The sequence below is a fragment of the Chenopodium album genome, chromosome 25 (assembly GCF_948465745.1).
Source record: "Chenopodium album chromosome 25, dcCheAlbu1.1, whole genome shotgun sequence".
NCBI classification, from domain to species: domain Eukaryota; kingdom Viridiplantae; phylum Streptophyta; class Magnoliopsida; order Caryophyllales; family Amaranthaceae; genus Chenopodium; species Chenopodium album.
In genome coordinates, this window is record NC_137858.1 from 21863434 (window position 1) to 21889264 (window position 25831).

The 25831-nt window shown below is 39.0% G+C and overlaps 1 protein-coding gene across 1 annotated transcript; it reads left to right on the forward strand.

The window, feature by feature from the left end:
• Window positions 1-3567: 3567 nt before the first annotated feature.
• Window positions 3568-25820, forward strand: LOC145613877 (uncharacterized). The gene is made up of 6 exons (XM_081668916.1): window positions 3568-4051; window positions 4324-4391; window positions 4446-5435; window positions 5529-5780; window positions 24603-24725; window positions 24981-25820. The coding sequence occupies exons 1-6, from the start codon at window positions 3568-3570 to the stop codon at window positions 25818-25820; spliced, it is 2757 nt and encodes a 918-aa protein (XP_081525042.1).
• Window positions 25821-25831: the final 11 nt, after the last annotated feature.

Genomic DNA, 25831 nt, shown 5'->3' on the forward strand with positions numbered 1-25831 from the left:
AAGTTTAAAACTTCCTCGTTGAGCAAAGAGAAATGAATCGCATGGATTTTCTTCTTGTCAGATTGAACTGCTCGTCTTGAAGATAATGTATGCAATACATGTTCTTAGGCTAGGAGGCTAAGGACAATTACATCATGTGACACGATAGATGAATTAACTTAGGTCATGGAGCTAAGCATCATATATGGTGTACAGAAATGATCTCGAATGTCGCTTAGGTCTGGAAGCTAAGCACGTATATAGATGAAGTGATCGATGTGTATTGCGTAATGAATGTTGCTTAGGTCAAGGAGCTAAGCACGATATGCTTTGCATGATTACAGATCTTTGATATATAAATGTTTCTCAGCACATTATGCGATGCGTGAAACAATGAATATTGCTCAGGTAAGGAAGCTAGGCAAGTATACAATGTTTCTTCTAATGAATGTTGTCTTGAAAGATGATGACATACACAGTGTTGAAACAAGATTTCATGATAAAGGGTTCTTAAAGGGAAGGATGATATGGCTATGTATGTGTGAGTGAAGTGTGTGAAAGTGATACTAAGGTTGGCTGCAAAGGTAGTGGTGATGGAAATAGATTTGTGAAGAGTCAAAGATGATGACTCTCTTTAGGCTGGGTAAGCTAAGAGATGTGGGTTCAAGCCCCCAAGTCTAGCTCTAAATGGGTAAGGGTAAGCATCGGATATTCTTTGACTCGATCATGCATGGATATGAATATGAATGTGGCCGCACCTCAATGTGAGGTTGCCTACGTATCCGTTAAGAATCAGGCCGAACGTCGCTCTAACCGAACTTTGCACAAGTACATGTACATCATAAAGAGGTCTTTTGAGGGTTGTAATGTAGTTAAGCTGATGGTTTAAGGAAGAAAGGGGTAAAAAGGCTCAAGACCCGAGAGAATCCCCCCGAGATGTGTAATTGTGTATTTGAAAATTTTTGAATTCGCAAGTTTTAGTTTTCAATTTTTTTTTTTTTTTTTTTAATTTTTTTTTTTATTTTTTGCTTTGAGCCTTTTTTTTTTTTTTGAATCAATGTAGGCAATCTCAGATCATGCGGTCCATCACTCACTCAGCATTCATGTTTCTCAGGCACGGTACCAAGCACTCGATGAGAGACGTAATTTGAGACGTGTTCATATCAAGGACATTTGGAGCACTTGCTTTTAGACTTTGCTTTTTATCTACATTTTTTTTCGGCTTTTTTTTTTTTTTTTTGCTTTTTTTATTTTAACTTGCTTTTTGGATGTTACACAAATTGCACACCTTCCCATCCCAGGGTTAGGTGAATGTGGGTTGAATAAATAAGGTCAATCGCTAGACGAGGCTCAAAGTGGTTGATGAAGAAATGGATGTAATACCCCTAATTTTTGGAAATATTTTCTTAATTAGTAATTTCTTTAATTAATTGAAATAATTAAATATTTCTAAATTATGATCTTGGTCGGTCCATACTTTATTAATTACCGTTATATTCCGTTTTTAATTTTATTTTCCGGATTTTATCTTAATAATACTTAACAACTTTAGCTTAATTATTATCTCATGAATTACATCTAATCTTAGTTTTGATATTATCTATATATTTTAACTTGATTTAATTATCAAATCTAATTATTTTATTTATTTAAGAATGATTTTCGTTTTTTATTTATTAAAAAAAAAAATTATTTTGGCCGTGAGTTAAGAAACTCAAGCCAAGTGCTTACTTATCTTTATCCTATTTAAACTTATAAATCATTTAATATATCTTTCTTAACCATATTAGTATTTATCTTACTCCATCTCTAATCCTTTCCATTGGATTTTCCCACATGAATTAACCTAGACTAAATTTCACTCATATTCATTTAACAAACTTACATTTATCATGTTCCCATGTTAATCTCAACCCTCCTTTAACTCTATCTTACTACCCCTTAAACACTATAAATAGGCTATCAAGGAGGTGCAGTGTCACGTTCTTTCCTTCACCCTTCTTTTTTTTTTTTTTTTGCCACAAGTCTTGATTATTATACTATGATTATTATTACTAATATTATTCCTTTAAGAAGCTAATAAATTATTTACCACTTTGATACTAATAGCACTATTTTGATAAAAGTTAATAGTTTGGTAGTTCATGCACTAGTGGAGTATTATTTATAGTTTTGTGTTAATTTTGTTAACCTTATATTAATTAAGGTTATTTTAATTGTGTAGGAGGAGTCCCTCGATCATGGTCAAGTTTAGTGATCGTACCTTAATTGTTCTCGTGATCAAGGTACGTATAGGTGGCCAGGTCTTTGATACAATGCGTGTTTTGGTAAATGTTTGTTTGAATGATTGTTTGAATAAACGTATGAATTTTTAAGTTAACGATTTTCATGATAAGTTGAAATATATAATTTTACGATTTAACGGTTTAATCTTTAAAAGTGTTGATCGATTTAATAAAAGTTGTTGATTTATAAATTACTTAATTTAATTAATTTGCTGCTCATTATGGGCCTGAGTATTTGGTATTTTAATTGTCCCTCTACCCGGGACTGGTTAAGTAAGACCATGAGCTTTGTATGATCTGGTCTTTCCTCGAGTATAGTATAACTTGCTTGGGGGGGGGGTGTGCACACTTAGGTGAGGAAAATTGGTTTAGGAATATATCAAAAATTGAGAAGTTTATAAATTGAAAATCTATTGGTTTGGAAAGCTTTTATTGATGAATATTACTACCCTTGGAAGGTTTAATTATTTTTTTGGAAAGTTTAATTTTGGAAATTGACTCGTGACAGGTTTAAATTTAAATGGTTATTTCGAAAGCATGTTTGCCTGATAAAAGTATTTACATGCCTTGCACTTATACGTACTTAGCGTTTTTGCTAATCTGTTTTCCTTTTTGTTTTGGTTCGCCCTGTTTACCATTTTGGTAAGCAGTCTTGATTTCAGGTGTGAAGTTGTTCGTGCGCATACTAAAGTCGGGATTGGGATCACATAGTTAGGAATTGATTTTATTTATAGATGGACAAGTTTTAATTAGTTTACGTTGAAACAGTTATTATGGTTACTCCTATTATTAATAAAAGTTAGTTATTTTTCCGCTGCAATTTGAGTAATTAATTAAGCCTTACGTTTTCACGTTGCGGTAATACGCCCAAGTCTATCTCTACGGTATTTGTATACGTATAAATATAGTATTTACGTAGAGGGAGATTTGGGGGTGTTACAAAGTGGTATCAGATTTCCGGGTCTGAGAATGATTAAAATTGAGAAATAAAACTTATGGGTAGACATAAGATGGGCATATAGGATAGTTTGTGTTATCTCAGATGATGGAAACTGTTAGAAGACATTTCTTTGATCAAAGGCTAGTAAAATCGGATGCTATCTCTGTGCGTGACTTTATAACAGACATTGTTTGGCATGCTACTGATATTAAAAGACACATGAATATGAAATTTATGATTGAGGAACCCTGGATCATCCTACTGGCCTTAGTTCACCTGCCCAACACACCTAAATATAATATATTAATAAAAAAGTATAAGAATTTAATTAAACCTAGTGGGTTGTGGAACATAGATGCCTATATGCATGAAGGAAAGTGGCTAGGAACTTTAACCAATTTTAAGGCAGACTTACATTTTACTGAAGTTGAATGGAGCCAACCCCCAAGACCAGTAGTTGCTGAAATTCCGCTTCAACTTACACCTCGAGAAATACATAACTTGAATAATCTAAACCATGATATGCCACCCTTACCACCTCCACGTTTGCACCTCGACTATACATCATCAGATGACTCAGAAATCCCTCACCCATATAACTTTGAATCTCCACGTCATTCCCCTGAACCCCCTATCCCAAGAGGTCAAGTATCTAGCCCAAACCACAGAACAAATTGTAAACTTAACCCCTATGTTAGCCCGAACCACAATTCTAGCTATGGATCTTGTCGTAGCCCAACTTACAGTGAATATAATCCCACCTTTTTGCTTGAACCTAACCAAAATCCAACCCACATGGCTAAACTTTTAGATCCTGATTCCCCTCAACTTTCCACAGGAAACACAGGTGACGTGGCCAGAAAAGATGATCCAGCAAGCTAAGACCAAGAGTAGAGCTTCAGAATAATAATTGACTGATTTCTTCTATTAGTAGCAAGTTGTTTTGTTTTGTAAGCCAGATAGTGGCCCTTATGAATTCTTAGTGACAAGATTATTTGTTTTAATAAGCCTATGTGGCTAAGTATGAAGTTTCAATTATTAATAAGAATTCTATGAATTTTTTTTATAATAAAATGTGTATTTGTTATTCTAAGTTATTCAGGATGTCTTTGAGAGTAGGAAGTAGTTCCAAAATGAGCTCTACTCTTAGGAGGCTAACTACCATTGCTGAGAACATGAGCCAACTGGTGAGTCAAGGGAACCGTAGCAACGACTTGGATTAGTTTGGGGAAGTTTTTAAGAGGGTGGCAGCTGTAAAGCCACCCACTTACCTTGGGAAGGAGGATCCTGCTAGTTTAGAGAATTGGATAAGGGAATTTCACAAGCTATTTGATGCTATTAACTGTCCTGAAGAATTAAAGGTTAATAATGTTGTGTATTGCTTGAGGGAAGAAGCTGATCTGTGGTGGAGTCAAAATAGGGATAGGCTTTTGGAAACCCCTAACTTTGGATGGAAGAAACTAAAGAAGGCAATAAGAGACAAGTTTTACCCTGCGTATCTGAAGAAGCAGAAATGCATGGAGTTTACCAACCTAAGGATGGGGAATATGACCATTAATGAATATTATAATAAATTTATTGAGTTGATGAGGTTTGCACCAGAGGTAGTACCCACGGAGGAGTTGAAAGCCCAAAGGTTCAAGCAAGGTTTGACCCTAAGTCTTCAGGGGAAGTTGGGAGGGGTAACCTTTGAAACACTAGATGAAGTCTATGGGAGAGCTGCCCACCTATATGGGATTCGAGGGAGAGAGTTAGAGAACTCAACTGGAGGGAAAAGGAAGAGTGATGGGGGTTCACACGGAGTTGATAAGAGGCCTAGGATTGAGGAGAGTTCTGGGGGAAATGGGAAATTCAACAAGAGGGACAATAGAGGAAACCTTGGGAAGGGAGCTAATGGACAGGGAAATAACAATCATGGGAATGGAAATAACACTAGGCCTAAGAGAAGTTACTTTTGTAAGAGATGTGAGAAAAACCACCCAGGGAAGGACTGTGAGGGAAACCCTGTGACTTGTCGTTACTGTCAAAAACTGGGGCATCTGGGGTATGAGTGCTACACCAAGGAGAAGGATGTGAAGATGGGGAAAGTCCAAGAGACCAATAACCCACCTAAACCACCCTTGACCAATGGATTAGCTCAGAGGAATGGAACTAGTAGCGGTGCAAGAGGGGCCCCTAAGGGTCGTGTGTTCGTGATGAATCATCGTAAGGCTGAGGCTTCTAATGATGTGGTAATTGGCACTTTCATTGTTTGTTCTTTGAATGCTAGAGTCATGTTAGATTCTGGTGCGTCTCATTCTTTTGTTTCAAAATCTCTAGTCTAGAGATTAAAGTTAGAGAGTCCATTATTAGTGTCTCTAGATGTTTCTATGCCAACTGGGGAGGTGAGAAATTGGTCTAAGTTACATAAAGGGGTACCTATCACCATAGCTGGAGTAGAATTTCTTTCAGATTTGATTGAGTTTGAGTTGCAAGACCAAGATGTGATTTTAGGGATGAACTGGCTAGGAAAGTATAAGGCTCACATAGATTGTGCTGCTCAGAAAGTGAAATTGTTGGGTCCGAGTAAAGTGACAGTGACTTATAGGAAGGAAGGTGTAGGGAATATTTCAAACATTACGATAACCCCAAACGTGATCCCCACTGTGATCATACACTAAAGTACGGTGGCGTTCCAAAGGGAAAGAAAAAAAGAGCAAAAAGAGTCGCCAACAAGTTTTAGGAACTTGTAAACCCAAAAGACAATCCAAAAGGACCATCAACTACTCCATAAGGTCTTGAACCAAACAGGGTCCGGGGATGAGGGTACGAATCCAATCTACAAAAGAAAGGACCCGCCCTATAAAATAGGCCTCTACTTTGTTCTGCTCGTATTCATGCGCGCTTTTCGAATAACATACAAACATTATATTAAACCTACCCTGTTTAATCTATGTTGGTTGAATATTAATGCACAAATAATACTATTATTGGCGATCACTTGAATTAAAATCACATTAGCCTAAACCAAATTAATAATTATCTCATTAAGCGTGATTTCAAGTACAAATTCCCTTTAACAATCATAAAAGGTGTGATCAAGCAATTGAAATATATCAAGCAACATAATAATAAATCAATAAACAATAATGATAATAGCATGATAAGGCATAAAAAAGCTCAATAATAATAGCAAGATCTTAGGCATGATACTAACAAGGTTAATAACAAACCCCTAGCATGTCACTAAACAATAAAGATCAAAGCTTTAAACCTAACATGGTACTAACATGATATTAGAAAGAGTAAAGGCATCCTAAACATGATACTAGAAAGCATAAAATAACATCCTAACATGATACTACGAATCATAAAACAATAATAAGCATGCTTTCTACATTGAAAGAGAGTAATAAGATTACATACTTTGAAGCCTCGTACCCCTTTCTAATAACAAAATGCACAAGTTAGTAAACTTCAATGAAAATCAATAAAGAATAATTAAAGAATCAAATTAAAATCAAATTAAATAAAGTTTTGACTAGTTTTGGACCAAACCCTCAGAAATTATCAAACCTTGCACGTCTAGGGTGAAGGCAACTTCGAACTTGGCTAGGTGTTTCAAGATCTTGTGAATGCGGAATTGTGTATGTAAAAATCTAGTTTAGAAAGAGAGAGAGAAAGAAAGCATATATTGCTTAGAGGGAGAATAGAGAGATTTAAGGAAGAATTGATGAGAATTGATGAGAGTTCATGATCCTGAAAACAGGGATTCGGACCCTATTTATAATGAAAACAGTCCGTAAAAACATAGAATTTGATAAGGAATAAAACTACACGCTGTCGCCAGGAATCGATTCTGTCGCGACGCGACAGGGTCTGTCGCGAGGCGACAAGGTCTGTCGCGCGGCGACAACCTGTATTAGCGCGTTTTCTTCACGCGGAATCCGATCTTTAATCAACTTGATCTACGGAATCCGTACAGAAGATAAAATACGTATTTTTAAGATAATAATATAATATTTTACTCCAAATAAAAGTCTATTTTAAAATAATTAATTATTAAATCTAATAATATTAGAATTAAAAGGAATCTTCTAGAAACTTCTAGGAAATTATAAATAATCCTAATAGTTTTAGGAATAATAATTAACATTGGGCCCTCCTCTAGATCATTGGGCCGTAGGTAAAATCCGGTTTGGGCCCAGTTTAGTATTTTGGCCATAACTTCCTCATTATTCATCGGAATTGGGCTTATAATATATCGTTGGAAAGATCTTGTCGAGCCCCATCCAACTACACTATTATTGGACCTTAATTATGGACCAAACTAAACTGGTTTGGCTATTTTCAAATAAATAGAGTTATTTTCAAAACAGAGAGAATAGAATTTTAATTAAAACTTAACTGCAACACTTGACTTTCAACCACTTTCACCTTATTCGATAATGGTTCGACGTGAAAGGCATTCATCACTAGGTCTGGTTTTGGGGAGACACAAATGGGTGTCTACAGAAGCCCCCACTTTGACTGAGTTTGAAGAAACTTATGTTTCGAAAAACGAGAGTCAAAGTATTGATAGGGACGGAGAATGATTCAAAACGTTCTGCGATTCCAAATCATTCTTATAACGCCGATACCTGTAAAACAATCATTAGTTAAACAGATAAAAGAGTTAAGAAACGCGTATCTTACACCGTCGAGTACACGTCTCTGAGCGTAACCATTTTGCTGTTGCTTTTGTTGTTTGTGACAACCTCCACAGTGCCTCGTGAACGCCATCATTGAAGATAAACATATGTCGTCGTCTTCAATATTCTTGGTGACAATCCTCCACAATATTTCGGGAACATCGTCGAAAATAACTATATGTCGTCATCTTCAGGTTGTGGCCGTACGTTGCCACGGCAGTGCGTCGCCGCTGTAGACAATCTCATCTTTACCTTGAGGGACCGTCGAAGTTGACCTTGCTTCGCCATCTCCAAAATTTGTGACACTACCTCGCCACGGCCGTGCTTCGCCACTAGACAACTCCTCTCTATGTTGGGACATCGCCAAAGAATCATTCTGCTTATTGACCCTTAATATATTGTTATTATTGTTATTTTTTATGTTTGTGCCAGTACTTCGGTGATTTTGTCTTTGTAAACCATTATTTCGGTGCATTTATTGAACCAATATTTCGGTGCCTTGTTATGAGCCAATACTTAGGCGCTTTAAGCTAAGTGAGACGATCTTTCACCAAGTCGATCACTTAATGCATCTGCAATCAAGCTGACTAAATCATGTCAATTTGCTTAAAGGGGCTAACTGGCGTACCAAGGAACCCAAACAGCTAAAATAGGCCCACAAAGTCATGAGGAGGGGCCCAGTATTCTGTCGCCGCTCCAGCGTTGGCCGGAGACGCCTGTCGCGAGGTTTTGCCTCTGTCGCCACGCGACAGGGTCTGTTGCCTAGCGACAATTCTGTCGTTTGGCGACAGAATCGGGGTTTTAAAACCCGTCTTCTTCTTCATTTCCGCTGCTACTCTGTTTCTCATTCTTTCGCAAAAAATTTGATTCACTCGTTCTTGCTCATTTCTTAACCAAATTCGCTCAAACTTGTTGCAAATCGAAGCTTTTCCCATCTATTTTCCCGATCTATGTAAGTTTTTCTCAAACTCTACTCGGTTTTTGAGGAATTGCACGTTCTTGCTCGCGAATTTTCGAAAATTTCGAAACTCACTTTGCTTAATTTGCCTTGTTCGTTGAATTTTATGCCTTGAATTTGTTTAATTATGCTTGTATATTACCTTGGGAGTATTTTGAGACTTGTTTGAATCAATTTGGTGAAAAAACGAGTGATTCACCATTGTTGGACCTCGTAAGGTCGTGAAGAACAATGTGGGTCGTTTTTTGCATTTTTACTGCTTTTGCTTGTACAATTTGTCACCATATTCATCATATGTTTGCAAGAAATTGTTTATTTGCTTGAAAAATGCTTCCATGCTTGATTGAAATTTTGCTCTGTTTTAGTACTACGTACTCTGTTTTGCGAACATAGTATCATGCGGCCTAGGTGAACCTTAGATACTATAGAGCCTTAAATTTAATTACTTTTACATACTTTAGCATGGCTAGACGACGTGGTTCTGGTTCTCGATCGAGAGACACGCGTCGAGAGGACGAGCCCACCAGTGAGGGCGAGGACGTGCCTTCTACTTCCAGGCTGGGTCTCATGCCAGATTGGGACGAGCGCACCCTGTTTCACGCGTCGGTTCATCATTTGTCGGAGCGAATCCGACGAGGTCTTGCGAGTGGGAGGACCCGTAGCCACGGCTCGGGTAATTCTACCATCATTTCTTTGTACGACAACTTCATCAGTCGCAATGAGGGGCTTCGTCGTCTTTGGGAGTCATGTGGGTTGACTCCTCTCCTGCAGGCCACCCGGGCCATGTTTTCATACGATGGGGGTAACCTCATCGTTCGAACTTTGGTGGAGTTCTTTTGGGACACCACCAACACCTTTCATTTTCCCTAGGGTGAGATGACAGTCACTCCAGCTGACTTCAGCCTCATTACGGGGCTAGAGTTCCAGTCTACTCCTCTTCCTTTTGACGCCGGTGTCACCGTCTATTCGCCGGAGGTTCAGGAGTTGTTGGGGCCGATCGTTGTTCGGACCCAGACTGAGGCTCAGTCGGGACAGCTGAGTTCCCGATGTATCCGTCGCTGCACGCTGGCTGGAGCTTTTGAGGATGATGCTACCACCCGAGAGCAGCGGGTGCGTATCTTTGTGCTGATTCTGCTATCAGGGACATTTTCCCCTGATCGAGGTAGTAGAGTACTTCTTTACTACCTGTCCGCTGTTCGCGATCTTCATTTGGTCGGGACATATGACTGGGCCAGCATGGCCTATGCGGACTTTCTACTGGGCTTGCGGCGTTCCTGTCGTCACAAGGCCTTGTCTGGAGAGGTTGCCCTTTCCAGCTTTTGGAGGGTCGTAGAGGTACATCTCCTTTCCTTTTTGTGGTTTTAAATCTAGATTTAGAAGCAGAATCTTTACTGATTTTTGTCTTTTCATATAGATTTGGTTCTACGAGTACTTTCCTTCTCTTGCGCCTGCGAGGCCTTCTCCTCGCGTGCTCCCCATTGCTGCCAGTTGGGGAGGCCGCAGAGGTCCACCGGAGGTGTTGCGCCTTCGAGAGATGATCCTCTCGGTAGGTTTCCATAACTCATACTTGCTTTTATCATCTTTTAGTATTAGTGCCTTATTTAGCGATTTTTGCAGGAGCCTAGCCCGGTCTATCGACCTTGGGCTACCTTTCCTATTTCTGCGCTGGCGGCGCAGTACACAGCTGAGCATCGTTACTTTCTGGGGACGTACGACGCGGTGGTCTACCTAGGGGAGAGGGTAGCCATTCAGCATTCCTCAGACACTTTTGTCGTTCCTGCTCCTCCACCCCAGCATATGTTCCACGATGCTTTGTAGCGGGATCGTGCTGGTAGACCTACTCTGGGTACTCCTTGGAGGTCCTACGTTCTCCTCGAGCAGAGCTATGAGGAAGACCTGCTACCGTTGCTAGGTCCGGCTACTGTCCTTTCAGAGGAGGCAGCGGTATGCTTTTATTTATTTTTTTTTGTTTATCTTTCTTTAGGTAGCCCCCAAGTATTTTTCTAACTTTTATTCTTGACAGGCTGGCCCTAGGGAGTTCATTCCTCCGAGGATGTCCATACGCTACCAGGGCATGTACGGGCCGATCGAGGAGCTTATTCCGCCGGCTCCAGAGGGAGAGCAGTTTGTGGAGCGGTCTATTCCTCGTCACCAGACTCGAGTAAGTAACTTCTCACCTATTATCTTCATATTTGCTTCGTAATTGTTACTGACTTAGTTACTTTGACAGTTTTCTCGCGAGGTGGTGACGGCTATGGCTAGGTGCATAGACGCCTTTCGTAGCCAGCTTGTGAGGTTGCGGAACCGCGCTACCTGTCGTAGCAACGATGCTGAGGAGGTATTGCTTTTTGCTTTTATCATTTTTGACTTGCTTTTCATTTATACTTGCTAACTTTGATTTACTTTTGCAGGGGCAGCCTATTCCTTCTCCACGCACTCGGTCGAGACCCGAGCCTAGGAGAGAGACTACTAGGTCCGACTCGAGGCGTCGCCGGACTACTTCCGGTGGTCGAGGTGGTCGTTCTGAGGTCGCCGCTGTAGAGGACTCGGCGTCATCACCTGAGGATGTTCTGACCGGGTCGACCATTCGAGGTGGGATGGGTGGTGGGACGTACGAGTTTGGCTCGTCGTCGCAGCATCCTTTGCAGCCCCAGCCTCTTTCTGTCGGGTTTCAGGGTGAGGTTAGGTGGCCTGGCCCTGAGTTGCAGTTTGCGCCGCCTGGTGGCTCAGGGGACGATGATGGACATACTCCACGGAGTAGGACATTCTTTGATACATTTGGCTTCCCTCGCGACTTGCGACCTCCGGCACCGTAGTTGTACCTGTGTTTTATTTATTTTGACTTTTGTAGGACTTTGTCTATTTTATTCACATGATTTATGTACTAGACACTTGTATATATTTGCACTTATTATTTATTAACATTTTATCTACATGACTTATTATTTATTAGTTTTTTATTGTGCATGTGATTGTGTGAGAAAGTGTAATTTTTGCGCAAAATTTCCGTCATTTTAATATTAGTGGAGGGTACCGACTCTCTCCCCCAAAAAAGAAATGAAAAAAAATGAAGGAAAAAAGTATAATTACCGAAAATAAGCCTAAGATTAATTAAGCTTAATAAAATATAATAATAATAAAAATAATAATAATAAGGGTGTATGGATAAGAAAGGAAAATAATAAAAAGTCAAGTCAAAGTCGAATTGAAGCAAGTAAAAACACAGTTTCCTACGCGTAATAGGTGTCGCTACGAAGAAATATACTGGCTCCACGTAATTAAACCTGTCGCCACGCGACAGCCTTTGTCGCCACGCGACAGTTTTGTCGCTTGGCGACAGACTCACTTTTCCTATTTCCTACGGAAATTGAAATATGTCGTGAAAAAAAACTTATAAATAGCCCCCGAATCCTCCGTTTACTGCATTATTAAACCAGTTCATTAATTAATTAATTAACTAGTAATCATGCCTTTATCTAAAAGAACTTTTTGTGGATACATGAATGAGTGGTGTCGTCTTTTAACTTCTAAAGAGAAAAAAGCATTAGATACTTTCCGCATGGGGGGTATGTTTGGAATAAAGGGGGTGAGTCTTGACATGGACTTTATTTACTCTGCCATAGACTATTGGGACACTAATACTCACTGTTTTAGATTTTTCCATGATGAAATATGCCCTTTACCGGAAGAATTTGGAGCCAGTATAGGCTATTATTCCACAGATCTTGCGGTAATGCCTAGAGTTAGTGAATATTATTATAAAGATTTTGAATGCTTTTTTGATCTAAGGGGTACGGCCTTAAAAAATATAGTGCATGGTAATGTAGTTGATTTGACAGAATTTGCACATTACTTTTATGACAATCCTAATCCTGATTTTCGTGTCCATAAGAGAAGGGCTTTCCTCTTTTGCATGTTTAACCAATTACTTTTAGTTAGTGGTAAGGATAATGAAGGCCAAACAATGATTATATCTGTTATAGAACAAGTTGAGTCCGGGAAAAATCCAATGCCGCTAATTGTTGGAGAGACCATGCTATGGTTGGATGCATTAAGAAAGAATCCAGGAGCACCTTTTCGAGGTTCTCCAATTTTATTACAGGTATGAAATAATACTATTCTTAATTACAAAGAACTAAAAATATTTCTACACTGTAATACTAATCAAACACATATTTTACAGATATGGCTCATGGAGAGGTTAAAACTTATTAATCCTCCTGACTATATACACACATATGATCCAAATTGCATAGTTCGGCGAAAGAAACGATTTTTGAAGATAGGTCGCCGTGAATGGAGCAAGGTGTTTGCTGCCGGTGATTTTACCATAATCTGGATCGTCCCTTGGTGGAAAATTGAGGCGATGGTTGGTTGTAATAACCAAGCATAATGTCGTCTCCCGAGCTTGTCGAGATTGACCTTCTATTTTCCTTGTAGAGTTATGAGACAATATGGTCTCGCACAAACCATCCCTACAGGAGATCTCCGTCGTCCTTATGAATTTCATGTGTCATAAGATGTTGAGCGCTTTGACAAATATTGGAGTGGTAGGCCCTTATGGGAGGTGGTTACCCACAAGGATCCACCTTGTTTGTCAAGCAAAGTGAAACAATGGCTTGATGGAAGATTCCAGAAATCGCAAGTCAAGATTGAGAAGACCGATGTGAAGAATCGTCTAGGTGACAAAAAGGTCCCTGCTAAGGAACGCCTAGGGGAAAGGAGCGAATTCAAAACTCCTATTATGCCAAGGAAGAAAAGTTCTAAGAAAGACAAAGGAAAAAGGAAGGTTGACTCTACGAAAAGGAAAGTTTGGGTAGAGAAGAAACATGGGGTTTTAGCGAAGGGGGAAACTATCTATACTAAAATAGAGTGTAGATCTTCTAATGGATGTCTCCTAGCAAAGGTTATGGATCAAGAGGAAGAGAATGAAGACAAAAATTGGAAGAGAATCAAGAAAGAGAAAAAAGAATAGAGCATTGCTTTTCCTTTGATTTATTAGACAAAGTTAATTTGTTTTAGTTAATTTTTCAGCTTTTATTTCATCAATAATGAAATTTCTTTATTAATTAATAAAATTTCAGCTTTTATTTCAACTAACTTTTCAATTAAAGCAATGAAAACAATTACAATATCTATTTTTCGGAGACTTAATTCGAGTACGGAAGTCGAATAAATTTCCAGAATATACGAAACTTGCCCAGACACTCGCAGAAACCTGACGCTGTTATCTAATTTACTGTCCCTGTCAATTTGGCTCTATCGCCTGGCGACAAAATTGTCGTCTGGCGACAGAGGCTATCTTCTGGCGCCAGTCTTGAAATTTTGCAGACATGTATTTTTTACCTCGGGGTTACAGAATTTGAAAAAATTAATGTGGCCGCACCCTGTCTGGGTTGCCTACGTATCCTTTGTTTTGGGAATCAGGCCAAACGTAGCTCTCTTGAGTATTTTACTCAAGTACTTATGGGTAGTATTTCTTAAGTTGGTCAAGGTTTGTCATGTTCGAAAAGTCATTACCATCCATGTCAGCTAACTTAGCCGCGCCTCCTGACAGGATTGTTTTGACAATATATGGTCCGGACCAATTAGGCCTAAATTTGCCTCTTGGGTCCAAAACATTTTTCCTTAATGCTTTCAATACCAAGTCCCCAACCTTGATATTTCTAGTCTTGACCTTCTTATTGAAATGTCTAGCCATGCGGGTTTGATAACATTGGGTGTGATATTGAGCCTCTAGTCGTTTTTCATCGAGTAGAATTAGCTCTTCATACCGTGCTCTAGTCCATTCGACTTCATCAAGTTTACTTTCTAACGCAATGCGTAGCGAAGGTATTTCTAATTCTACAGGTTGTACGGCATCCATTCCATATACTAAGTTGAATGGTGTATTTCCTGTTGATGTTCGGATTGACGTGCGATAACCCCACAGTGCGAAGTGAAGTTTGTCAGGCCAATCCTTATAACTTTCAGTCATTTTCTCAATGATTGTCTTTAAATTTTTATTAGCGGCCTCAACTGCTCCATTTGCTTGAGGTCTATAAGGAGAAGAATGGTGATGTTGAATACCATACTTTTGTAGCAATTCTTCACATTCGGCTTGAAAGTGAGTTCCATTGTCACTTATCATTTCATGTGGGACTCCGTATCGACAAATTATGTTTCTTTCGATAAAGAGTGCTACATGTTTGGCAGTGAGTTTAGCATATGATTGTGCTTCCACCCACTTTGTGAAGTAATCTATTGCGACTAAGATGTATTCATGACCTCCTGTTCCGGGAGGTGTGATCTTTCCGATTATGTCTATTCCCCATGTAGAGAAAGGCCATGGTGAAGTGTATGTGTAGAGGAGAGATGGTGGGATATGTTGTAAATTTGCATAAATTTGACACTTAGGGCATCTCATTACATATTGATGACAATCTTTATTCATGGTAGTCCAATAATATCCTTCTCGCATTATTTTTTGGACTAGCATTTTGCCATTAACATGTGTTCCACATATACCTTCGTGGACTACTCTCATAGCTCTTTGAGCATCCTTTTTGCCTACACATAATAGAGCTCAACCTTTAGGCACCCTTTTGTGTAGTTCATTTCCTATGAGTACAAACTGGGAAGCTAAAAGTCTTAGTGCTCTTTTCGCTCTTTTGTTAGCATGAGGAGGATATTCTCCTTTGGTGACATAATTTAGTATATCTATGAACCATGGTTCTTCTTCATGTTCTTCTTCTTGGATCACTTCATCGTCTTCTATAGCTTGAATATATGCTGGTTTATGCCTTTTTTCTATGGTTAAAGGCATTTGCTCAATTTCCTTAGGAATTCTAACCATTGAGGCTAGTCTTGCCAAGGCATCGGCGAATTGGTTTTTCCAACTGATCAGTGAGAGTTTCCAAATATGTCTGGTAGGGAGCTAAGCTTTCACTTCTAACCTTCCATCTCTTTGAGATTTGATTAATGATTAAAGAAGAATCCCCAAATGTCCGGAGTTTCTTTACACCTAAGGCTAAAGCAGTTTCGAGGCCTACCACGCATGCTTCATATTCGGCTGCGTTGTTGGTGACGTCGAAATCTAATTTAATGGATATAGGAACATGTTCTTCTTTAGGTGATACTAGTAAGACTCCTACGCCGCATCCCTTTTGGTTTGAGGCTCCATCGAAATATAGAGTCCATGTGTCATCCTCTGTCATCATTAAACTTTCATCTGGGAATTCATTCTCTTCAAAGGGTGTCGAATCTTCTATTGGGAAATCTGTTAGAAAATCCGAGACCACTGATCCTTTAATTGCCTTTTGAGGCATAAACCTTATATCGAATCGGGCCAAATTCACTATCCACCTTGAGATACGCCCGTTAAGTGTAGATCTTTCGAATAGGTATTTAAGGGGGTCCATTCGTGAAACTACGTAAACGGTATGCACGAGCATGTAATGTCTTAATTTAGTTGTGGCCCACACCAATGCAAGGCACAACTTTTCCAATGGTGTATAGCGTGTCTCATACTCGAGCATTTTCTTACTTAGGTAGTAAATAGCATTTTCTTTACTTTCTACCTCTTGTGCAAGCATGGCTCCCATTGTTTCCTTTGTGACGGTTAAGTATAACCTTAGGGGTATTCTAGGGAGTGCTGGAGCTAATACGGGAGGATTCGAGAGATAGGCTTTGATCTTTTCAAAGGCTTTTTGACACTCATCGTCCCATATAATTGGTACATTCTTCTTAAGCTTCTTGAATATTGGTTCGCATATTGTGGTTAGCTTGGATATGAACCTACTTATGTATTGCAACCGGCCAATGAATCCTCGAATTTGCTTTTCGATTTTGGGCGGTGGCATGGACATGATTGCTTTTATTTTGGTGGGGTCTATCTCTATTCCTCTAGAGCTTATGACATATCCCAAGAGTTTTCCTGAGGTAACTCCGAAAGCACATTTGGAGGGGTTCAATCTCATGTTGTATTTTCTTAGCCTTTCAAAGAACTTTTTTAAGGCTATTGGGTGTCCTTGGCGGTCTTTTGATTTTACGATCATGTCATCCACATAAACCTCCACTTCTTTATGCATCATGTCATGGAGTAGGGCAGTTGCTGCTCGTTGGTAAGTAGCACCCGCGTTTTTCAACCCGAATGGCATTACCGTGTAGCAATAAGTACCCCAAGGTGTTATGAACGTTGTCTTTTCCATGTCTGCTTCGGCCATGAGGATTTGATTGTATCCTGCGTACCCATCCATAAACGAGAGAAGCGCATGATTTGCTGTATTATCTACCAAAATATCGATGTGTGGTAAAGGGAAGTCGTCCTTTGGACTTGCCTTATTTAGATCTCGATAGTCGACACACATTCGAACTCTACCATCTTTTTTCGGAACCGGGACGACATTGGCGACCCATTCGGGGTATTTAGATACCCTGATAAAACCTGCAGTTATTTATTTTTGCACTTCTTCTTTTATTTTAAGAGCTACGTCGGGTTTCATTCGACGTAACTTTTGTTTTACTGGTTTCATTCCTGGAATTAATGGTATTGTGTGTTGAGCTATCTCTCTATTAATGCCTGGCATATCTTCGTATGACCAAGCGAATACATCAATAAATTCTTTAAGTAGATTAATTAAATCGGTTCTTTCATCTTTACTTAGTGTTAGTCCGATTTTAACTTCTCTTTTAATGGTTGGATCTTTTGAGATATCAACCGTTTCTGTATCCTCAATTATTGGTGTCTTGTTTTCAAGTGTTTCCATTGCTTTAATTATTTCTTTGTCATTTTCATCATTAGTTAAGCAATGCTCGTCATCTTTAGATAAAGAAAAACAAGAGGAATACGGGGAAAAAGACATATTATTGAATTCAGAAATCATTACATCAAATAAGGAAATGTCCGTTGGAACTTGATTGTTAACTATCCTAGGAGTAGAAATAGAAGGCGAGGGTGCTACAACTAAAGGTTTGGAAGACTCGATAGGGGAAGACTCTAACTCAGACTCTGACTCAGACGATTCTTCGAACATTGGTCCTTGTCCTGTAGTAACTGAAATCTTCCTTCCATTTGTAGTGGTTATCTTCACCGTCTTGCGCCATCCACACTCTTGATTTTCTATTGGAGTGATAAATTCCGAGGGGTCAAAGCCTTCACTTTGGAGAACCGTTTGGATGAGTGAAGAATCATCTTCCGCGTATCTTGGCTCATTATTTTCTCTTCCGAAGAGGAGTCGCATGACATTAAAGTCAAAGCAAGGAGGTACCTTCTCCTTATAAATTGGAGTTGGGATCTCGTCTAGGAAGCAACAATCCAAAAAGATCTCGAACCCGGGTTGTCTTATGCCATTTACCACGAAGGGTTAAGGAAATTCATGACAAGGATAATCCTCTCCTGCTCTTATAAATTGTCCATTTAATGTGAGAGGATATTGATCCATGGGTATCTCCCTCTTTTGTGCACGAGCATTCCTTCGTGCTCTTGATTTTTCCTGGGCCCACTTAAGGTCTTCGCGAGTTGGTTCAAAACCAAGTCCGAAAGTATCCAATTTAGGGATGCTAGGTAGTCCCATATGTTTAGCTATTCCTTTCTTCTTTCCTAGAGTCATTCCAGGAAAATGTCCTTGCTTTCTTAAAATAGCATTAGTTGTCATGTTTGAGTGGAGGTCGTAATGAAGAGGGGTCCTTTCGTCTTCCTCTATTAAGGAGACCTCTTCGCTAAAGCCCCACAAATCCTCATCATTTTCATCATGTTCCACATTAATTAGTGGATTTTCTACTGTTTTGATCCTCATGGATGAAGCATCAATGGTAATTGGAATTCCTCCAACTATGGCCTTTACTTGTTGATGAAGAGATGAAGGGACGACCTTTAAATCATGAAGCCAAGGGCGTCCCAATAGCAAGTTAAAGGATGCCTTGATATCCACTACTTGAAATGTGGTGGCATGCTCAATTGCACCCGCCGTTATATTCATGGTAATTGTCCCTAGTGCTTGACTACGTGAGTTATCATAAGCTCTTATGCCTTGAGTTGATGGGGATAAACCCTCATCTCTTATTCCTAACATTCTTGCGGTTCTAAGTGGGCACACGTTAATGGCTGAACCATTATCCACAAGAGTCATAGGAACATTTCATCCTCTTGCATATCACTGTGAGATTTAGTGCTTTATTGTGTTTGTCACCTTCCGGTGGTAAATCCTTATCCGAAAAGGTGACCAAGTTGATTGGACTTGGGAGATCACTCGTGAGGAAGTTAGCAAGTCCCTCAGGAGTAGTGTCCGAATCTATGCCTACTTTAGCCAAAGCATCCATGACTGCAACCCTATGCTCCCGAAATGTAGCTAAGAGCTTCCATACATTCATTTCAACCTTAGTCTTTTTTAACTGTTTGACAACATCGTTGTCTTCTATAATAGGCACAGGAATTTGCTGGATAGTAGGTATAGGTTGTGTTGAAATGGGAGGTTGTATTCTCCCGGACCTGGTGAGGACATCTATGGGTGAATCTTCCTCGTCCCAAATGTCACTTACTGGGTATATTGTTGATAGAGGAGTCTCTTCAATATCCTTGAGGTAAACGTCCTCATCATCACTGTCCCACACTCCATTAATTGAAGCATCTTGTGGAAGTTGAACCAATTTCTTTTCATCAATCAAACGTTGAACCAAGTCCTTGAACTTGAAGCAGTGCTCTATTGTATGTCCCCCTGATTGATGGTATGAACAATAGTATTTGTCCATCCTTTTTAATGACTCAAATGGTCTCGGTTCGAGAGGTTGAATTTTACCATTCTCGGAGAGCATTTTGAACATGCTAGCATACGACGTCCCAATTGGAGTATAACTTTTATTATTTTTCCTGGGAGTGTCAATCACTTGGAGAGAAAAAGGTTTCTTTTGCTTGGGTGGAGGTCTACTTTTAAGTAACTCATTTTTCTCTCTTATAGCCTCAAAGGTTTGTGATAGCAACTTGTACATTTCTGACAAAATTGATGTCAACGCCAAAACTTCTTGCTTAGTTGCAGGTTCTTGGCCATGGAATTCGAGAGCATCTTTGAAGATTTCTTCTTCAATGGTCTCGATAGGCTCTATGCGGCTAGATGGGTCCACTTGATTTTCTTCGTCGGAAATAGCCAAAGAATCTGACAGCGGTGCGGTGTTGATGCTTGGCTTCTTGCTTGCTGGGGGCAATGGGAGCTTGTTACTATCGATCAAGTCTTGAATAGCTTCCTTTAGCCTCCAACAATTTTCTTTAGGATGACCCCTACCTTGGTGATATTTGCAATGTGCATTTGGGTTCCAGCTAGCCGTTCTCCTTTCAACAGGTGGGTCCCCAAATGGTCCAATGGGAGTTATAAGACCTTTTGCATGTAAGCGGTCAAATGCGGTGTCATAACTCATACCAATAGGAGTATAATTCTTCCTAAATGGTTTCTTTTGTCCTTGATTTTTATTCATTGCCAAAACTTCATTTAGATTAAGGGTGCTAACATTGTTTGAGTGGGTGGATTTGGATGAAGAAGGATTGTCGTTCTTCTTATTTTTCCAGCCACTATTTGAGTTATTATTAGCAGCTTTTTGTTTAGCGAGGTCATCTTCAATATTAATTCCAATATCATAGACAGCCTTAAAGGTGTTTAGATTGCTTTGGTACCTAAGGTGTTTAGAATATTTTTCTTGGAGGTTGTTAATGACATCCTGACAGATTCTTTCTCACTAGGTACTTCAACCATTTTTGCAGTAGTTTCCCTCCATTTATTAAAGAAGGAGGTGAAACCTTCATTTTCTTTTTGCTTTAGCATTTCTAGCTCTCTATGATCAGTTTCAATTTGTATATTGCATTTATATCTTTCAATGAAAGCACTTACAATAGATTCCCAACTAGAGGTCTTTTCTTTATCAAGTGAAAAGTACCACTGTTGACATACGGCTTCTAAAGATAATGAAAATACAGAGTGAAATGCTTTTCTATCTATCCCCTTAATGTTCATTACAGTTTCAAAAGCTCTTAGATGAAAATAAGGGTTATCCATAGCCTTAAATTTAGGGATGTCATTGGGATTGAACTTCTGTGGGAGAAGGTCCTTATCCACCGAGACCCCTTGGGAGCTAATCTCTTGGAATCTAAAGTCGTTGGACAGCTTGCCCAAGCTTTCCTGGATTAGGCCCATTTGTTTCTGTTTTTCAGGATTACTTATTTGCGGCGATAGGTTTTGTAACATCTCAGCCAAGTTGGCTACCTATCCCTTGACCTCATTAAGTTCTTCTTGACTAGACATTGCCTTCTTAGCTTTCCTTTTCCTACCGATTGGTTTGTCAAAAAGTAAGACTTGAACAAAAGCGTTGTCCTTGATTAAACGCCCTTCCTTTCTTGTCCACGCGCTGTAAGTTAAACCATATTTGTTTTAATACTTGACTCTAATTGACTTGACTTTATGGTTTAAAAATTAAAAAAGAATAGGCAAAAATGGGGTATATATTTTAAGGGAAAAATTAATGAAGTTGGAAAAATTAATGAAGTTTGAAAATTGGAGGATTAATATCCGACTTACCCCCCTAAAAAAAATGACGGAAAACACGCATTCAAGACTCTCTAGACATGGTCATAATGTGACAAACATGTTATGTGTGTGCTTTATGTGTGTGTGAGTGACATGCTTTGACTCTTAGTGTATGACCATTGGACTTTAAGTGCCTAAACTCAATTAAAGACTTAAACATGGTTTGAACCATTAATAAATTGATAAACCAATTAGTAGACTGTTAATTAGACTCGTCGTGATGACTCGAGCAAGAAAACTAGACTGTCGCTAAAACAACAGGACTGTCGCCACTGTTTAGATCCTGTTGCCAGACGACAAAATTGTCGCCAGGCGACAGACACTAAACTGCAGCGCCACAGTCCAAATTTTTGTGCCATTGCTGGAACATTAATCTGGACTGTTTCTAGTAATTTTACTCTAAATGGACATGCCTAAAGTCGTACTAAGTCGAATTGATTAATTTATTAGCCTTTAATTAATTCAAAATTAATTAATTAGACAAAGTCCTTTTAGTCATTAGTCAATTTATTTAGTCTTTAACACAAGTCAAACAAACGGTTAACACATATATAATATATACAAGCAAGGGTGCACAAGTAGTTCACATAGTCACAATATGATGAGTTTGCAACCTAACCATGGCTCTAGTTCTCTAAAGTTCGAGGATATGGTTAAGTCAAAAAGGTTCATGGTTATGAATCCATATGCATTGCACACAAGCCTACCGGGAGGGTTGGAGCGAATGGACAGGATTCCGCGAGTTCGTGATGAAATCGAACTCGACTCCATGGTTTGGTGGATTCACAAACTTTGCACGTACCCAAATCTGAACTTTGCACATGATAGTGGGATATTCCATTGTGCAGGTGAAGCAGGAACCCCCAGAGGGTTATGTCCATATGTAGAACACATATGGGTTCAGAAAAGTGAGAAAAGGACTCAACCAATAAGCAAAATCAAGCCAACAATGCTAGAAATGGTCAAAGCAAGAAGGCAGACCCCTGGCTCGGTATTGGAAGAACTTGGCGCCAGACTACAGGGACTGTCGCCGCATAAAAGCTCCTGTCGCCAGGCGACAGAAACTTTTTACGGGCGACAAGCCCTGTTTTCTAGAGGCTAGTTCCTACATGTCTTGGCAAGTTTCTGTGTTCTTCGAATTTTCCAGATTTCGCATCATCTTTTCGATTCTAAATAATTGCCAAAATTAAATAAATTTCAGGAATATAAATAGAAATCCTCCCCAGTGAAGTCGCCAAAAACTGTAGGGAATATTTCAAGCATTACGATAACCCCAAACTTGAACCCCACTGTGATCATACACTAAAGTACGGTGACGTTCCAAAGGGAAAGAAAAAAAGAGCAAAAAAGAGTCGCCAACAAGTTTTAGGAACTTGTAAACCCAAAAGACAATCCAAAAGGACCATCAACTACTCCATAAGGTCTTGAACCAAACAGGGTCCGGGGATGAGGGTACGAATCCAATCTAAAAAAGAAAGGACCCGCCCTATAAAATAGGCCTCTACTTTGTTCTGCTAGTATTCATGCGCGCTTTTCGAATAACATGCAAACATTATATTAAACCTACCCTGTTTAATCTATGTTGGTTGAATATTAATGCACAAATAATACTATTATTGGCGATCACTTGAATTAAAATCACATTAGCCTAAACCAAATTAATAATTATCTCATTAAGCGTGATTTCAAGTACAAATTCCCTTTAACAATCATAAAAGGTGTGATCAAGCAATTAAAATATATCAAGCAACATAATAATAAATTAATAAACAATAATGATAATAGCATGATAAGGCATAATAAAGCTCAATAATAATAGCAAGATCCTAGGCATGGTACTAACAAGGTTAATAACAAACCCCTAGCATGTCACTAAACAATAAAGATCAAAGCTTTAAACCTAACATGGTACTAACATGATATTAGAAAGAGTAAAGGCATCCTAAACATGATACTAGAAAGCATAAAATAACATCCTAACATGATACTAGGAATCATAAAACAATAATAAGCATGCTTTCTACATTGAAAGAGAGTAATAAGATTACATACTTTGAAGCCTCGTACCTCTTTCTAATAACAAAATACACAAGTTAGTAAACTTCAATGAAAATCAATAAAGAATAATTAAAGAATCAAATTAAATAAAGTTTTGACTAGTTTTGGACCAAACCCTCAGAAATTATCAAACCTTGCACGTCTAGGGTGAAGGCAACTTCGAACTTGGCTAGGTGTTTCAAGATCTTGTGAATGCGGAATTGTGTATGTAAAAAGCTAGTTTAGAAAGAGAGAGAGAAAGAAAGCATATATTGCTTAGAGGGAGAATAGAGAGATTTAAGGAAGAATTGATGAGAATTGATGAGAGTTCATGATCCTGAAAACAGGGATTCGGACCCTATTTATAATGAAAACAGTCCGGAAAAACATAGAATTTGATAAGGAATAAAACTACAAGCTGTCGCCAAGAATCTACTCTGTCGCGCGGCGACAAAGTCTGTCGCGTGGCGACAGACTTGTCGTTTGGCGACAACCTGTATTAGCGCGTTTTCTTCACGCGGAATCCGATCTTTAATCAACTTGATCTACGGAATCCGTACAAAAGATAAAATACGTATTTTTAAGATAATAAAATAATATTTTACTCCAAATAAAAGTCTATTTTAAAATAATTAATTATTAAATCTAATAATATTAGAATTAAAAGGAATCTTCTAGAAACTTCTAGGAAATTATAATTAATCCTAATAGTTTTAGGAATAATAATTAACATTGGGCCCTCCTCTAGATCATTGGGCCGTAGGTAAAATCCGGTTTGGGCCCAGTTTAGTATTTTGGCCATAACTTCCTCATTATTCATCGGAATTGGGCTTATAATATATCGTTGGAAAGATCTTTTCGAGCCCCATCTAACTACACTATTATTGGACCTTAATTATGGACCAAACTAAAATGGTTTGGCTATTTTCAAATAAATAGAGTTATTTTCAAAAACAGAGAGAAGAGAATTTTAATTAAAACTAAACCGCAACACTTGACTTTCAACCACTTTCACCTTATTCGATAATGGTTCGACATGAAAGGCATTCATCATTGGGTCTGGTTTTGGGGAGACACAAATGGGTGTCTACAGAAGGGAAGAGTTCAGGGATCAAAATCATTTCTGCCTTGCAATTTCGAAATTGTGTCAGGAAGGGTTATCCTATATACATGTGTGGTGTTCAGGAAGTGGGAAAAGAGTATGAGAAGAAAGAGAGTATTCCAGTAGTTGAGGAATTTCCAGATGTCTTTCCTGACGAAATACCAGGTATGCCACCAGTGAGGGATGTTGAGTTCACCATTGAATTGGTATCAGGAACTGGACCTATCTCGAAGACTCCATATAGGATGGCTCCGGCTGAGATGAGGGAATTGAAAACTTAGTTAGATGACTTGTTGGATAAGGGATACATTCGACCTAGTTCTTCTCCATGGGGTGCTCCAGTGTTGTTTGTGAAAAAGAAGGATGGAAGTTTGAGGTTGTGCATAGACTATCGTGAGTTGAATAATGTGACAGTCAAGAATAAGTATCCTTTGCCCAGAATTGATGATTTTTTTGATCAGTTGAAAGGGGCTGGAATATTTTCTAAGATAGATTTGAGGTTAGGGTACCATCAGTTGAGAATTGCAGAGCAAGACATTGCCAAGAGTGCTTTCAGGACGTGTTATGGTCATTATGAGTTCACAATTATGCCATTTGGGTTAACTAATGCACCTGCAGTTTTCATGGATTTGATGAACCGAATCTTTAGGCCATATTTGGATAAGTTTGTGGTGGTTTTCATTGATGATATTTTGATCTACTCTAAAAATAGGGAGGAACATGAAGATCATTTGAGGAAAGTATTGTCGATCCTTAGGGAAAACCAGTCGTATGCTAAGCTGTCGAAGTGTGAGTTTTGGTTAGAAAAGGTAGCCTTTTTGGGTCACGTGATTTCTAAGGAAGGAATTTCAGTAGATCCCTCGAAAATCAATGCAGTGAGTGAATGGCCAACACCGAAGAATGTGTCAGATGTCCGAAGTTTCTTGGGATTGGCAGGTTATTATCGAAGATTTGTGAAGGATTTTTCGAGGATTGCGAGGCCCATGACGAATTTAATGAAGAAGGAATGTAAGTTTGTTTGGACCCAGGAGTGTGAACAAGCATTTCAGACCTTGAAAGACAAGTTAACCTCGGCACCAGTGTTGGCTTTGCCAGATGAAAGTGGACACTATGAGGTGTATAGTGATGCATCAAAGTTTGGATTGGGTTGTGTTTCAATGCAGAATCGGAGGGTCATTGCGTATGCTTCGAGACAGTTGAAACAGCATGAGGTGAACTACCCAACCCATGACCCTGGAGTTAGCTGCGATTGTGTTTGCTTTGAAAATTTGGAGACATTATCTATATGGTGCAACTTGTAAAATGTTCATAG

Coding starts and splice junctions, on each gene's coding strand:
- LOC145613877 (XM_081668916.1), top strand. CDS start 3,568: ATGCATGAAGGAAAGTGGCTAGGAACTTTAACCAATTTTAAGGCAGAC. Junction 5,436..5,528: donor CTGAGGCTTCTAATGATGTG/GTAATTGGCACT, acceptor TCTCTAGTCTAG/AGATTAAAGTTAGAGAGTCC. Junction 24,726..24,980: donor TTGAGTTCACCATTGAATTG/GTATCAGGAACT, acceptor TTTTTTGATCAG/TTGAAAGGGGCTGGAATATT.